This window comes from Streptopelia decaocto (assembly GCF_964273445.1).
Source record: "Streptopelia decaocto genome assembly, chromosome: 1".
NCBI classification, from domain to species: domain Eukaryota; kingdom Metazoa; phylum Chordata; class Aves; order Columbiformes; family Columbidae; genus Streptopelia; species Streptopelia decaocto.
The window spans coordinates 41,867,596-41,884,744 of record NC_138663.1 but is presented as its reverse complement, the minus strand read 5'-3'; the positions used below and the strand labels follow the sequence as shown (position 1 = coordinate 41,884,744).

The 17,149-nt window shown below is 37.4% G+C and overlaps 1 protein-coding gene across 3 annotated transcripts in view; it reads left to right on the top strand.

The window, feature by feature from the left end:
- Nucleotides 1-17,149, top strand: part of IFT56 (intraflagellar transport 56) — a 47,529-nt gene that overhangs the window by 12,505 nt on the left and 17,875 nt on the right. For all 3 annotated transcript variants that reach the window (XM_082071995.1, XM_082071994.1, XM_082071993.1), the window contains exons 5-12: nt 2,142-2,191; nt 3,775-3,920; nt 4,614-4,785; nt 5,190-5,264; nt 6,442-6,544; nt 9,245-9,300; nt 11,084-11,137; nt 11,542-11,605. In XM_082071995.1, the coding sequence (XP_081928121.1) occupies nt 2,142-2,191; nt 3,775-3,920; nt 4,614-4,785; nt 5,190-5,264; nt 6,442-6,544; nt 9,245-9,300; nt 11,084-11,137; nt 11,542-11,605 (720 nt within the window). The remainder of the gene's footprint in view (nt 1-2,141; nt 2,192-3,774; nt 3,921-4,613; nt 4,786-5,189; nt 5,265-6,441; nt 6,545-9,244; nt 9,301-11,083; nt 11,138-11,541; nt 11,606-17,149) is intronic.

Here is a 17,149-nt window from a genome sequence, read left to right as displayed (position 1 = left end):
AGGTTTGTGAGGGCAGCACTGCAGTCATTGGTTTACCAGGGAAACAATAATTCCTTGGTTTAGATTCTTGAGGGAGCATTGCTTGTAAGTCACAATTTTCACAACAAAATTAATGCTAAAACCCACTCAAAAAAAGAAACAAAACCTACTCAAATAGGAACACTGGTGTCTTTATGCATAGTACCATGATTATACAGTATGTTATTTTCAATGTAAATTCCACAGTCTGTCCTGCTTGTATTTTTGGAGTCTTTGATGACCAAATGTTTTGAATTGTGAAGGGTGGTTGTGGCCGGTTTCACACAAAAGCACATGTGGGGTCCATGTGCAGCCCTTCTAAACTTCGATATTAAAACCTATTATTTAATGCCAGGGCACATGTGGAGTTACCACAGTATCATTGCTGACAAGAAATGTTCTTATTTTGAAGAACATGCATTTAAATTAAGGTACTCTGACTTTCTAACTCAATGGATTAAGTAATTTCTAGAATATACTATCATGTTAGTTATACTACTACTGCTGCTTATACAGTATTGATTGTAGATCAGAAAACTTTCTGCTCTTTAATAATTAGGCTAATAAGAATTCCCACACATATCCTAGGTTGAAGACCATTTAGCTTCTTAACAACTTAGTCCTCTGTCAGTAACACCTTGCAGGGTGTGGTTTTGTGAGAACTCTCTCACACTGCCTTTGCCTTTTGGAATTTCTCTCTTCTAGCAGTTCTTTAAGCATACAATTCTCTTTTTCCTCTTTGGCCTCTTTTTGTAGAAACATGGTTAAATAACACAGCCTGGGAAGGAGAAAAGGGGAGAAATAATTGCTGTGCCTATCAGAAGTAGGTTGACAGCCTTACACTGCCAACCTGATGAGCGTGGTCTGGGATTTGGCATTGTTTACTATGTTACAAAGTTTTACTATGTGGAGAAAGAGTAAGAAGTCTGGAAATTTCTTCCTAAATTGCTTTAAAAAAAAAAATCTAACATATTACTAGAAAATTCCGTCTTAGAGAGGGGGAGGGCAGAGGTTTTGGTGGTTTGAGCCTTCTTTCATGGTTTAGGATGTCAGAAGAATTATAGCCTTGTGTTACAGGCCATTGCTTTGCTAACTCTGCACTTTTGTGGCCTCATAAACACAGTAAGTAATTCTGCTTTTTGTAAAGATTCCATGTACATCCTTGTACATCCTTTCTGTGGAACATAGGTTGCCAGCTGGTTAGTCTGAGCAAGAATGAGGGTGCTCATTAACTGAGTAGGCTAAAAAAAATACAGGAAACAAGGGGAGGCTTTTTGGAAGACTGCTTGCAAAAGAAATAAATAGCTCTGTTGGATGAGGACCTTTGTCACTCTTGGTGAAGAACAAGGCTCTCTCTAGTGACTTAAAGCTCTACAGTTAACAATTTGTGTCATATGAAGTGAGTTAAATGGAATTCCTAATCCTGCCAGAGCAAGAAATTTCCTGAGCTTTAGTGGCTCTAGAAAGGAGATGTCTTCCTTAGATCTCTCGCTGTATCTTAGTTTGAATCTTTTCTGCTCTGACTGCAGGATTCTTTCATGTGCCTTTTGTTCCTAAGGATGGAAGAAACATTAGACGGAAGTATAGTATAGTGTGCATACATAACAAGATGGTAGCAGCAACAGGTTTTGCAATACACTGGAAGTTGACAAGATTCAGAGAATTATGAATCACAACTTACTTTGAATATGATATACTGTAAAAGGAGCCTTGATTATGAGTTTGCCTATTGCTGCTTTTTTTTTTTTTTTTTTAAAAAAAGGTGCTGTGCTTTGTGTCTCTTGTGCAAAAAAGAGAAAACTATCCAGAAGGCCATGCAGGAAGTTGATAGTGCAATTCTTAAAAGTTTTAAGGCTCATGGAAAGCAGAGGACAATGAAAAGTTATTTCCAACAGGGATTTCAAAAGAAATGGGAAGGGAATGAAGGGAGGAAGCAGGAAGGCCTTTCATCCACTCTAAAATTGGTAAAACCTGCCCCAGGACATGACCTGCAAAGACCTGTACTTGGGCTAATTAATGAAAGAATATAAGTGCATGTATGTCTATTGAGAAAGTGATTTAAAAATAAAAAGAAACACCCCAAGTTGATCTTTGCAGCGATACTTACTCAACTTTCCTTGCAGCACCTAAGAGTCGTCTCCAGAACCGTTTACTCTTTCACCTGGCACATAAGGTATGATGTTTTTCTTCACTCGTGCTTTGTCTGTTTTCTTTAAAATTGGGTAATATGTAATTCTTGCTAGCAACCTGGCAGAATAATTAAAATGTCTGCAGTGGCAGGAGAACAAACGTTTTCCACAACCACCCAACTCTATTCAAATGTGGAGTAGAAAGGAAGTGTGAAAACATGATCTCAGAATAGATGCCCTCAGTGTGTATCTAATGAAAGTTTTACCAACTCGGTTCACATAAGTCATACAACAGGAACCTGATGGTATTTTTGATCATGAGGAACCTGGGACTCTGAATAGTCAGAAATTTAAAGCCACTGGTTTCTTTCAAGTGTACCAAGTTTCCCTTGACTTGCAGCCTATATGCTAGTACTGATCTTCCCAAGTCATTCAGTATCCAAGCAGCAATATCGTTTATAGCATGAAATTTAATTTAGCTTCAACAAAAATTAAATGGTTATTTCACTTGCCGCACATAGCTATGTTCCCTTAAATTTGGTTTTGTACCATCCTGTATGATACTTAACAAGTACTGTGCTGCTGAAGAGACTGAGTTTTGGGTGGAAGTATAAATCCTGAATGTTAACTTTGATGTCAGATTCTCTTTACTTAAATCTGTTAGTTTAAGAGAGAAAATTTAAAGCATTTTATGTAGTGGCACTAGCACTTACAGAGAAGTTGAATAATTCCTAGCTCATGTAATTAGTCTTTGGAGATAATGGTGTTTATGAAACTATGAAGCCCACTGCTGTTCTCTTAAGCAACATCTCTTGCCTTTGTATTGGAGTATCATTTTGTGACAGGCTCAAAGAGGGAGGAAACGGATTTGACAAAAACTGAGCAGATAAATGAAAAACAAATATGTAAGATAGAATTTTTGTGTAAGAAAAATTCATAATTACTGTTGAATCAGCAGAACCAGCAAAGGGAAGCACTGGAATAAGTTATTTGAGTAGACTGATTAGGTGAATAGCCTCAATGTTAGTATAGTAATACAAATAGAACAGGTATGTTTAACTCTGCTCCTTATTTTTATCCTTGTGTGTGTTATGTGCTATACAGCAATGATTTAAAAAATAAACCATTTAGATAAAGAAATTTAAGGGGTTGATGAAAGAAAATTTGTTAGTGCTGTAAAGAAGTCTTGTGAAAATTGGTGCTGTTGTGTTGGTAAGTCTTGCATTTTTCTGCTGTTCCTGAGAAATAAGATTTAGATCTACAGACAGGAAAATTTCTGCTGGCTCAATCAATAACAGTCAAATCTTGTGTTGCAAAATTCTGATTGTGAAATAATTAATTCAGCTCTTCCTCTCTTATCCATCAAGGCACATGACCTGTAATTATGTCTAAATCACACCTTAAAAGGAAATGTGTACTTAGTTTTAGCCTCACATTTATCTAGTTTCACCTAATCTGCCTCTTTAATGTTTGGCTTTCAAATTAACTTTAAAGTAGCAGAATTTTTCCAGATGTTTAATATGAGTCATTTATTTTTTTCCAGCAAGGACAAAATCAATCCAGCTAATTAACAAAGCTTTTTTTTTCTCACTGAAGTCTTCTGAGAATGTGTCATACTTTTTTTTAGTTCAGTGATGAGAAGAAACTGATGAGCTCTCACCAGAACCTGCAAGACATTACAGAAGACCAGCTTAGCTTGGCATCTATCCACTACATGCGGTCGCACTACCAAGAAGCTATTGATATCTACAAGCGCATTCTTCTTGAAAATCGGTGGGGATCCCTACTCTAAACCTTATTTCAGCATCTCTGATACTGTTGGTGTTTGAATTCCATTTAACTCCCTGGTTTCTGAAAGCAGGAATTTTCCCCAATTACTGTGTCCCTTTCCCACCACAAAATGTGCACAATTTGCAGCCCCCTCAATTTTGTTCATTGCAAATCATTACTGAAAAAATGCATGTTTAAAAAGAAGTCTGCTCTCTGATGCTTTCTTTTAGTGATATTTTCGTGTAATTCATTCTGAGATATTTTTTTTCTTATTTCTTCTGAAATTATAAGATCCATTAAAATATATTCAAAGTTTTATATACATATTAAATATCTTTGCACATATTGCATAGAAAATCCTATGTTGCCATGCCAAATACAGTGCTTGTGTTCTGTGCATTTCCTTGGTGTGAAGTTGCCACCATTTCCCAGATTTGGAAACCAACAGTTTTGTAGGTAATTCTCTAAAGCTGCAGTAGCTACCGTTGAAAAAACTAATGTGGATTGGGATCTGTGCAACCTTACCTAACAAACTAGAGCTCTAAGGATACCTAATAAGCATTTCTCGGTAACTCAGTTCTTTATGTGCTTGTAAAAGATGTATAGACATGTGACAGCTTTATGACTGATTTTGATGTTCTGTAGTATAACTATCTGGTGGGATTTAAATGTTCTCTTTAATCCTCTTTCCTGCAGGGAATACCTGGCTCTGAATGTATATGTGGCCCTGTGCTATTACAAGCTGGATTACTACGATGTATCACAGGAAGTGCTAGATGTTTATCTTCAGCAAGTTCCTGACAGCACCATTGCTCTTAACCTTAAGGCTTGCAACCATTTCCGACTTTACAATGGGAAGGCAGCTGAGGTATCTGTTGAACAGCCCTTCAGTTCACCTTTATTTTAGTTCAAGATTCTGTACAGGTTTCTTTTCCTTGTTATCTGTCTAAATCAATAATGATGATTATGGCTTTTATCTTGTCATTGTGTCCTTCTCTTAGGAATGTCACCTATTTTAGCTTCCCTGGTATTAAACCACCTGTTCATGTTTGCACAGTGGTCTCACAGTTTCCCCAAGCCACTTTTGACCTTGTGTCTATATGTATTATCCAATCGCTAAAATCATCTCATGGAAATGGGAAGGCAAAAATCTTCCAGTGACCCAAGACTGCTGGAGATGTCTTTCTGTCAGCTTTGGGGCTCATATGCCCATTTGTGCTTGTGTGTTTTTTTTGTTTTCGTGTTAAAATTTTGGAATGTATGTAATTCCAGGCAGAGCTCAAGAACTTGACAGACAGTGCTTCATCGTCTTTTGAGTTTGGCAAGGAGCTCATTAAGCACAATCTGGTGAGTAGTGTATTTCTTGGATTTTATATGAACTACACTCACTTGTAGAGCTTATCTTGATGATTCATAAAATTGAATATTTGGGGAACTGCAGAGCCAGTTTAATCTCTGCTGCCATATAAGTACCACTGCTACCTGTATAATCAATATACGATCAAGTGTATTATTTTTCCTGGATTTTTTCTCAGTGAGTTTGAGACTGTGTGAAGAAAATAATGATGTTGTTACTTTTACCATCAAAGGCATATTAAAATAATTTATGTCCTGTAAGAATACCTTTGCAAGATATTTTGTGGACTCCAGTCAATAAGGACACTGTAGAAATGAGTCAGAATGCATGGCCTGGAACTCTTATTTGGTACGACAACAGTGTGAATGGAATTAAGATAACTCAGAAAAATGGTCTTCATCCGAAAAGTACTTAATAAGGAGTTCATAAGAAAAAATATGCTGATAAAAGCGAAAATACTTTTGTGTTCTACAGTAACAGAGTCACTAATCACTTGTTAATTTTCCCTGCAAGTGGTATTAGTACTTTGCTGAACCACCAGTAACAGTAGATTGCTCTTATTTAATGATGAGCAGTTGCTTCCTTTGTTGTCTATCAGGAGTGGTCACAAGCAGCTAACACTTGTTTTTCCCCAAGAGTTAAAACTGCTTTCAAACTGGACTTTTGTAAGTTAACATTCTTTATTTGAATGTTGGTCTTTTTGCCAGTGGTTTATTGAATGTCAGATTCTGTTGAAGGAACTATCCTGTGAAACTGAAGTATAAAGAATTGACCACTCCTGATCATTTTAGGATCTTGTGGCATTCTAAATAAATGTAGAGTTGTTAGTCTATTTTTTTTCATATAAGCAAATTGCAAATCTGTATGTGTTCCCCTCACTCTTGTCTCAGACCCTATTATTCTTTAAAATCTTTGATATACAATGTGTCACTGCTTTGAGCTGCTAAAAGTTAATCTTTATGAATGGATTAAATACTTTATATTCTTCAGAACAGAGCTTGTCACATATAATTCTATAGTTATATTAAAGCAGGGATTATGCTAATGCTAGTACCACTGACCTTTTCCCACTGTTAATAAAGGAATTTAAGGATTAACTTCCTTGAATTAAGAGCTCATAGACAAGACTTTGATACACAGTTATCAATATGCTGCTTTTCTCTGCAGGTGGTGTTCCGGGGGGGAGAAGGGGCTTTGCAGGTCCTACCTCCTCTGGTTGATGTTATTCCTGAGGCAAGACTGAATCTTGTGATTTACTATCTCCGACAAGGTAAATACGCCTTCCCCTGGCTCTTTTGTAGATTCAGGGATGACATTTATTTATCTGATCTCAACTATTCCATGAAATACTTTTTTTCTTTTCAGTAAAATGTAATTTATTTTATGTTCTGTTCCTCTGGAAAATAGTGATGTAAGAGTTCCCATGGCTTGCAGAGAAGGGCTTTAATTGTGTGCAGTCGAATAAATCTACTTCAGCAGAGGACTGGAGGTTCCTTGGTTAGAGTCATAGCATCATAGAATGGTTTGGGTTGAAAGGGACCTTAAAGATCATCTAGTTCCAACCCCTTTGCTATGGGCAGGGACACCTTCCACAAGACCAGGTTGCTCAGAGCCCCATCCAGCCTGGCCTTGAACATTTCCAGGGATGGGGCATCCACAGCTTCTTTGGCAACCTGTTCCAGTGCCTCAGCACCCTCATAGTGAAGAATTTCTTCCTTGTATCTAATCTAAGTCTACCATCTTTCAGTTTAAAGCCATTACTCCTTGTCCTATCACCTTGTAAAAAGTCCCTCTCCAGCTTTATTGTAGGTCCCCTTTAGGTACTGGAAGGCTGCTATATGGTCTCTCTGGAGCCTTCTCTTCTCCTCTCTCTTCTCCTGACTGAACAACCCCAACTCTCTTAGACTGTCCTCATAGGAGAGGTACTCCAGCCCTCTGATCATCTTCATGGCCTCCTCTGGATTTGCACCAACAGGTCCATGTCCTGCTTATGCTGGGGACCCCAGAGCTGAACACAGTTCTCCAGGTGGAGGTCTCACAAGAGTGGAACAGAGGGGGAGAATCACCTCCCTTGACCTGCTGGCCACATTTCTTTTGATGCAGCCCAGGACACAGTTGGCTTTCTGGGCTGTAAGCACACATCGCTGGCTCATGTTGAGCTTTTCATCAACCAGCACCCCCAAGTCCTTCTCCTCAGGGCTGCTCTCAATCCATTCTCCACCCAGCCTGTATTTGAGTTTGAGATTGCCCTGACCCATATGCAGGACCTTGCACTTTACAGGAGGTGGTTGGTGTTTATATGTTTATAGAGAGAAGACCTATCCTCTGAATATATGAGAATGGTAGGCATGTGTCCTGTGAAGGCAAGGACGACTTATTTCCATTAATATGGCACAAACAGAATATTGGTATTATTAACAATTCTCTTGCCCAATAATATTGTTAATACTAGTATATGTTTTAAATGAAGTTCTATTTACACAGAAGCAAAGCACATCATCTGCATAACTTAAAAATCAGTTTCGTTTACTCATTTGTTATCAACCTTGCAGTAATTTTCATTAGTTAGGTTCATTTCTTCACTGTGGTATACATATGACTTGCATACTGCCAATGAAGGCCAAGGGGAATTAGGATTAAAACCTCTTTCCTGGTTAGGCCAAGTTTCCATTTGAAAGTCCTGCTAGTGTAGCAGCATCAGTTAAGAATGTGAGTAATCATTGCTTCTAATGGCTATCTGTTGTTGGAGAAGCTGGAGTTTAAAAATTTAAAGAAGCTGCCTCTCCAAAACTTACAAGGTCTCTGATAAAGGTAGGATTGTGTTAAGACGTGCTCTGAGCTGGAGTGATGGAAGCACAAACATGCATCTTATTTTTTTTCAACTGTTTAAAGTAGTGACTTTTAGCAGGGTTTCGGGCCAGGTATCCAGTCATAATCTGTTTCATTGAGATTTGCTAGAGCTATTGGAGCCTGAAGAGCATAGTTCTGCGTTGATGACCTACACTGATGAAAATAAGGGCTGCTTTTCTTTGTTGGTGAGCTGAGCTAGCAAAAAGTAACACAAAATCTATTTATATTAAAAAAAATAAAAAAGAAGGGATGACTTTTGGCTAGTCCAGTACCTTGTGCTAGCTTACTACATGACTGTTGAAGGGAATAGATAGGAAAGCAGAGAGGTTGAATGTGAGCCTGGCAGCTCTAATGGATATTTCCATAAGTCACCCTGGAATGCTGTCCCCACAGTGTATGTATGGTATGTACTAGCAAAAAAAAAACCAAAAACCCAAACTTCTATTTGATAAGGCTTGTTCTTAAAGGCAGCTGGTATTATGCAGTATTAACAAAATTTTCCAGTAAAAAGGGCATCTGTACCGGATGAGACCATAGTGCAAACATCTTTTTGATTGAGGTAAAGTTTAGGATCTTTTCAGCTTACTTATTTCTTGGATGGGAAGGAAGTTGTTTTTTGAATTCAAACTTCACATTTAAACTTTTATACTAGTAATGTGTTTTGCTTGTTAGAATTAGGATCAAGTAAGAGCTGCTGGACAGATTTTGATACACTGATAAGGAAAATATGAAGTTTCCCTTCAGAATCATGTTACCTTATCCTCCTTGAGAGGTAAATAAATAAGAGAAAAGACAGGAAGGTGATAGATTTATTATCTTGACTTTGTACTGTTGAGAAGGCAGCCACTGAATTATGAACAAGGGGGCCAAGTCCTAGGAAAGTACTACGAAAACTGTAGTAATAAAGAAGCCATTTCTCACTCCATGTTTGTTGTTTGAGTTCTGGAAAACCATCACTATTGTGATGTAAATTCACAGTGATTTATAGTTACCTTTCTCCTCCTGTCTAAATGCGTTATTTTTTAGTCTGTGACTATTGGGCAATGTTGTAGAGGATGAATGATTTGTTCTAATACAGCGTGCTATAGGTTGTCATGAATTCTAACGTCTGCTATTTCAGATGATGTGCAGGAGGCTTATAACCTGATTAAGGACCTGGAACCTACAGCTCCACAGGTAATTGGAAATTGATGTCATGGTACACAAAGGCAGAGTTTATACATTGGTATGAAAGCTACCACATACAACACTAGCATCTTGAGGACAGTTTATCCCATTCCCACTTTTAAAACTCTTGTGTTTTCCATCTGTTTATCAACAATAGACTTAATGTGCATGCATAAAGTATTATGTATGAGCATAAATTAGTATTTATTATGTTTATTGCTGTAATACCTGAAGTGACAGGAATACAGCTCTGCTGTGTGCAGACTTGATTCTAGTGAGCTGACCATTAGTGCACAGATAAAAGCCCTCTTTCAACTACAGCTGCTTGTCACTTCTGCCCTGGTGATGGTTGCCATCCTGCAAATCTACTATCTCAGATGCTCATGTGGTTTGTCCTGAAGCAATTTCAATAAAAATAAGACAGATTAGATTAAACAGCTCAAATAATAGGTCTTTTCTTTTCCATCTCACTTTGGCTAAAATGAGTGAAAACTGCAGTGTCCCTTGGCTGCTACTGTAATTTTCTTCTGTAGCTGTTCTAACATCTTTAGTCTCTGATTTATTCCTCTTTGCAGTTTATTTTCCAAAGGTCACATAGCTGGGCATGAAAGGGACCTTTCAAGAATCTGTGTGAGGATTAGATGGAGGGAGGGAAAAGGAAAACCTCAAGAACAACCTCTGGTGATTCTGTGCTGAGGAGTGTCTTCTGCTGCTGCTTTTCAGTTCTTGCATTTTTTGTTATAGTAAGACTTACTTGGAGACTTTTGTGCAGCTATGGGTCCTTTAGCCTCCATTTTCCCCAGATACATGTCTAATATAAACAACATATCATCCTTGATCACATTTTAAAATGAGTATCTGTGCTTTTTTTCCTTTTTCTCACTCACACTTGGAAGGAACTCCCTGCTAAGACTTGCAAAACTACTTATGTATCATCCTTCAGTTCTTCTCAAATTGCATCTTTGTCATGACGTCTGTAGGATAATAATTTGGCATCTGTAAGAGACTTGGTGTGCTAAAATGATTACTTAGCATACCGACTAGTACTCTCAGGTTGTTTCCTTGCACTCCATTGTTAGTCTGTGTACGTGTCTCTTTTTCCATGTTCACATCGGTGGCAGGGCTGTCCAGGTTTATCAGGAGTGCCTATTTCAACAGCTTTATAGCTATAACTCTTAATTGTAAGATATGAATAAGACAAATGAGTCTATTACATGCTGAAAAAAATGCTTGCTCAGAGAAGAATTAAACTATAGTTGTATCTCATAGTAGAGATTACAGGATACCCTAATCCTATTCCTAATTTCGGTAGAGTAACATGACCACAGAGCACCAGCCTCTTGACATTTTTGCCATGATGCTACGCATTTTGGAGCAAGGATGGTAGTGGTTATGGTTAACCAGTGTGCGTAGTTGAAGTGGGATCTGTGCATTAATATAACAATATTGCACTTGATAATTGGTCATACGATGGTGAAGAGGGCATGATAGTATGTCGTGGTGTTCCTTCTGCTGCATCATGTTTGAGCATAAGACTTAGCAAAAAACACACTACCCTTTGCATCCCACATATTTAGCAGAAGTGAGTAGTAGAAGCGGAATGGACTTTTGGGGGTTAACTTTATACTACTGTGCTGAAGCACTATCGTAGCATCACAGTAACCAGCTACCTATTAAACTGAGTTGGCATAGAGTTGAATTTAGGAAGAAAATAATATTCAAGTAAGCTGTTATGTGTCTCCTGAAATCTTCACCTTGTCTGATCCTTTTTACTTTTTTTGTTTTTTTCCAGGAATACATCCTCAAAGGAGTGGTAAATGCAGCACTCGGATATGAAACAGGCTCGGTGAGTGAAGCCCATGAGGTTCTCCAGCTTCTCCAACAACAGGTTGTGAATGGATCAGTAGGGACTAGAATGGAGTGAAAGAGGCAGTCATTTCTTATTTAGTCTCTTTAATATTCTTCTGTACAGTACTCAGTGGAGAATGAGTGAAATGCAAATCTCTGTTGATAGTCCTGACAATATATCAAGCTGAATTTGGCTTCCCTGTCCTGCTTCCAAAATACTGTTTGCTTTCTATAGTGTTCTTGTGCATCTAGGCACATACAGTGGCACATTTACCTTTTCTTTTTTTACTTCAGCCCTGGTTTGTCTTTTAGTTGCCCCCCACCTGTTCCTCAGAGTGTATTTTCACTGTGTATTGTAGCATCACCTCTGGAACTCATGTTGGATTTTTTTTTCCCTCCTAGAGAGATCACCTGAAAATTGCTCAGCAGTTCTTCCAGCTGGTGGGTGAATCGGCCAGCGAATGTGGTATGTTTAAAATGTTCTTTCTCCATTATGTAGTCCCTCTTACAATATCCAAATATATACCGTCATATCTTTGTCTAACTGCTGACTGTTAGCATGACTATTGCTAGGCATTTTATTGTATAGTATGAGTAATAGAAAGTGTAATTTAGAGTCTAAAACAAATTTGCAAGTTTAAATTAGAAAGCTCAATTAATTCCAAACCTTACTATATGAATTTGGCTGTAAAAGAGGCTATACTGCAAACTGCTAGTTTTCACTGATAGACGTTGTGGCAGCTTGCCTTCAACTAATAATCCCCATTGTGGAAACAGAAGACAACAGCCTAATTAGATGAAGTGTATGGCTGAAACTTCACAGGTACAGAAACTCACAGGGACAAATCTAGGACTGCTAATGAAAACCTATCAAGTATGTAGATTCCTAGCATGGAGTGTGTCCTGGAACTGAGGAGGATAAAAATGTAAAGAGGAATCTGGCTACAGAGAGGAATGGAGGCTCCGGGACTAACTCCTTGGTTGAATCAAAAAACAAAATTCTAAAACCCAACCAAAAAAAAATCAATAGATTTTCAATATTTACTCTTATTTATCCAATAATAGACCAAAACAAGACCTTGTCTTCCCTTCCTCTTGCCAGAGTAAATCCAGAAATCCCAAATCAAAAAAGCCTGTGGTTGGAACACAGAAATTCAGCTGAAATGGGGCTTCCCAATTTCCTTTGTAAGCATTGTCGGTGGGACTATTTCTTTAGGTAGCTTATGCATGTTTATGGTGTGACACCTCATGGTACTCAGAGGCAGAATGTTGTCTCCTGTGTCCATGGTCGCTAAAGACGAGCTCAAGGGACAGAGCAGCAGCACTGATGAAACTTGCAGAAATACTGCTGAGCCACTCTGTTCCCCTTGCAGCACTCATACCATTGAGATCATGCAGCAGAGAGCTTCATGTTGGAAGGCTGGAAGTGGTTCCATCGCTGAGCCTTCCCTAGCACGTTCCTCTTGCATTGAGGGTGTCCCTTTGGAGTCAGGATCCCAACTAACAGAAAGAAGTGGTATGAACTGTAGTAGTGACGGATTTTGTTAGTGCGCACATAGCCAACTGGGTTTCTCAGGCCAGTAAAGCCACAAAGTGATTGATACAAGGGTGGTGGACCTCTTAATGTCCATAACAGTCAGGCAAGTGTGATGAGTGACCATAGTATGCATGGATAAAAATAATACAGAGATAGTCTGAGAAAAGATATCCTGAAAAGATGTATAGCAAAGATATAGGCCAAAACTGAATTTGTTAGGAGGCTGAAAGTCGTAACTTCACTGTCAAATATTTTTAAACCCATATGCAAAGTAAGAGAGGCTGAGACTGAAGATATGGTTGACGGGGAAAAAAAACAAACCAAAGAAAACACACACACACAAAACCACACCAAAAATAACAGAAATGTAGTCCAATTAGGAAGATTGGACTTGGAATTGAAAAAAATGAGTCTATGGGAAGGATTGATTCCAGCTAAAGGTAAATGGAAACATTAGTACCTCAATCATCTTATACTCTCAGTACATCTGTGTAAAAACTGTTTTATCATTTTTTTAAAACCTTTTGGGAGAAACAGAAGATACCGAAGAGCAAAAAATTCAACGTAACTCCTCCTTTAAAGGCAAAATAGTGTGAGGGATTTTTTGTATCCTCAAATGAAGGACAAGTGGAGGTCAACAAACACGAGATAAGAAATAGAAAAAGCAAACAGAGTTCAGTTTAGACAGGACATAGCAAAAAGGCAAACACATGAAGACCAAATATGTAAGTGTTTTTATACAAATATTAGATGTTTTACAGGAAGATGAATAAAGTGTAACACCTGGTTTTAGAAGAGGAAGCTATAAACCTAAAATAACTTAAAATGTGTTAAGAGGAAGGTAACATGTAGGATATTGTTCCTATTTAATTTACAATGGGGTAGAGCTAAACAGATTATGCCAGTGGAGAAATGGTTGTAAACATTATAGAAACCTTCCCTCAAATTAAATACCTTTTCTTTATCAGTGAGTAACATGAAATTCTTTTAAATTACATGCTCAGGTAGGAGACTCATTGTATTGAGGATAAATTACTCACCGGCCAGCCTGGGTGGGAACAGTGAGTGACATATTAAAGAGATTAGAGATTTCATATCGATAGATAATTAAATAATAGTTGAAGACTTCTATTCCGCCCATGTTGACCTAGTAAATGCAATGACATGGCATCATATAGAGAACAAGTTTTTAAATGCTGTTTTCATTCTTTCTTAGAGAACACACAACTGAACAGGTGACTCTAGACCACTACAGAGATTACATAGAACCTGATGTGAAATTTTATTATGAAAATCCAATTCTGTTCCAGTGATCTGAGTATAATCAAATTCAGAATCCATCTGCTAGCAAGTACCTCAAAAAAATTCAACAGTACTACTTTCAAGAGGGGAAGATACAAAATAACCTTTCTCATTTCTAACAGAAAATTTTCAGTGAAGTAGCAGTGGAAAGGATGAAATGCACCTGATTTCAACACTTGAAAGAATCTTTTGTTTCTTTAAAGAAAGGGCTTGTATTCATAATTAATGAGGTATAGGTGACAAATCATGACATGACTAGGTTTGCTAATGGTAGAAAATTACCCATAGTAGGAAAAATGAAAGCTTCCACAATGACGAAAGCTGTGGAAGAATATAAGAGGCTGGGTAATAATATGCAAATTAAATTTATCTTTGATAAATGTGAAGTAGTACATGGGGGAAAAAAAACCCTTAAACTGTATTTGCAAAATTATCAGAGCAGTTGAAGAGAATCTTAGGAATTGATGAGGAAAGAGAGGACAAAACAAAGTCATTACTGTGTCCTTGTATATGTGGTCCCATTTCTTGAATACTGTCTGCAGTTCTATTTCTTACATTTCAAAAAAAAAAAACGGTAGAACAAGCAAGGGTACAGTAAAGACAGTAAAGATGATCAGAGAAAGGGGACAGCTTCTTGAATAAGTAGAGATTAAATAAAGGAGGAAACGTGGCCTGGAAAATGATGACTGAGTTTGATTATGTTCACAATACAGAATATCACAAATTACAAGGAGTAGAAGAATAGTTACTGTACCATAAAATACAAGGACCATTTAAATAAATCATCACGCAAGACAATTAAAACAAACAGCACAAATTACTTTTTCACATAACACAACTTATTTGACGTAGAATCTTGCAAGAACCAGGAGGTATAAATAAATTTGTAGAAGAAAAATCCATTGGCTGTTTAACACCAATTTTTCAATCATAATCAGGAATTCCTTAGTGCAGATTGTTAGAAGGTGGGAGAAACTTCAAAGGAAGCAGCATTACACACCACAGCATGTATTAGATGTGAAATCAGAATCTCTTCTTTCTGTAGCTGTATATTCTTACTCAGCGAGCTTCTGAACCAGATGGACTTTGCATCTAATATGGTCATCTTTCTGTTCTTATGTAACTTAGTATATTAGCCGCTATGTTGTATATTTGTGGTCATTTTTGATCTGCTGCATTTGTTTTGCTGGATTTAGAATGGAGAAAAGAATTCTTGCTGTTTGGATACTTGGGCTTTTGCTAAATAGCCAGCCATCCTATTCAAGCGTGTAAATCTTGCTTCAGCACTTCACACTGTGCCAATCCTTGCAAGGAGCCAGTACCACTAGATTGGCTTTTTAAGATCTTTATCAAGTTAGTTAGCTGCTTTGCAGATTTATGTTGCAGAAGTAGGTTGTGCTTGCCAGAGTGAGGAAAACCTATGCTGTGTCTTTGCTCACAACTAGGCCTACAAGGCTTCTTATTTAAATGTGGATTATCAAAAATTAATGTATTAAAATGAAGATATGGATTTAAAACAAACAAACAAACAAACAAAAACAACAGGTCCTATCTTTCTGCCTTGCTCTTGTTAACTGTAGAAATCCTGTGATTGCACTAAGAAAAAAGCAGCAACAGGCAGTTTAGGAAGAATACGGTGTCGTGTATTTGTAAAGTCATTTGGAGTCATCAGTCAAGTCCTTTGCTGTTTTTAATTAGATCTCTGACTTGGACATTGAAGGAACATAGAGCAAACAGAGATAATGTGAAAGTTCATGTTTCATCTCATGTTGGAAGTTATATACTTTAAGAGGAGTAGGGACACGCAAAACAATAAATAAGCAGGAAGCACTTACAATGTAGGAGTCAATATTCACCCTCTAGCAGCAATAAGTAACACCTATAACAGCATATTGCTTTACTGGGTTTTTTGAAAGCATAATAGAAATTCTTAATCCCAATTACATTAAATGGAACTGGCATTACAAAGGAGCATATAAGTAGGTTTTTATAGTCACTTCTCAAGCTCTTCTCCCAGGGTCACAACTGGGTGGAAAATTAATCTGATCAGATTTCTGAGCTAAGTTAAGGAGAAAATGAGGCAAGAGGAACATTAGTGAAAGTAAATGAACATTAACATTTCCACTAATTGTGATGTTTCTGATGCTTAACGTAAATCTTACAAACTGCCCTAAAAATACTGCAAGCATAATAGAGAAAAGCACCCCTTTGATTTTCAGTGGTCTTCTTTTAGGACCAAGTCAAGCATATCTAGTGTTGAGTGGGAGGAATGAAACATTTCTTCTGGACTTTGTGCAGTCTTTTCTTTGAGGTATTCCTAGGTCACCCTAAGTAACTTAGTCCTCTTCCTGCATGGATCACGTGTGATGAATTAGAACTATAAAACTCCAGTTTTCCTGTCACTAGTAGTATTCGTTGCTGAGTTGTATGAGATTTACAGATGTGTCACTTGTTTGGGGTTTTTTTAATGAAATCTTTCACTAAACATATATGGCGGATAATATACTGTGGACATAAGAAAAAATACTGAAACTTAGAAACTCTACAATCATATGTGGGAAAATAAAAGTGTGGTTCTAATATTTAGTTACTGTTATTAATTTTTATTGAAAATGTATTCTCAGTTTTAAGTCTTCTTTGCATGTTTATTTGCATTTAAAAAAAAGTTGTTTAAAATAAATTGCTGTGAGTTTAGGAACTTCAAAAATTGAATGTGAGAGAAAAGGAGCACTTTTGAGGTACCCGTGTTCTCATTACAACAAAAAAAAGGAGTGAAGGAACACAGAGGAAAACTGTTCCTGTTTTTGTCCTGTCAAGGCACATATATGTCATGATAAGTATGCCTGCACGGAAAAAATTATAGATAAATATACAGGCCAGTTTCTGCTCTCAAGTGAACACTTCATAAATAACCAAGTAATTTTCCTAGAGCTGGAGAATGGAATGATGTGGTTCAGACATAGATAAGGATGGATTGTCTCTATATGGAAATGACAGGACATCCGAGCTCTGTATCCCCTAGTGCTACAAGATAAAAACTTATAATAATATTCTGCTATTCTTTGAAATACATTTTGAGATCTTATATGGTGCTTTCCAGGAATAATTACTATTGTACCTTATTTAAGGAGAATGTACAATTTTTCAGTGGAATGCTGTATTTGCGTTGTG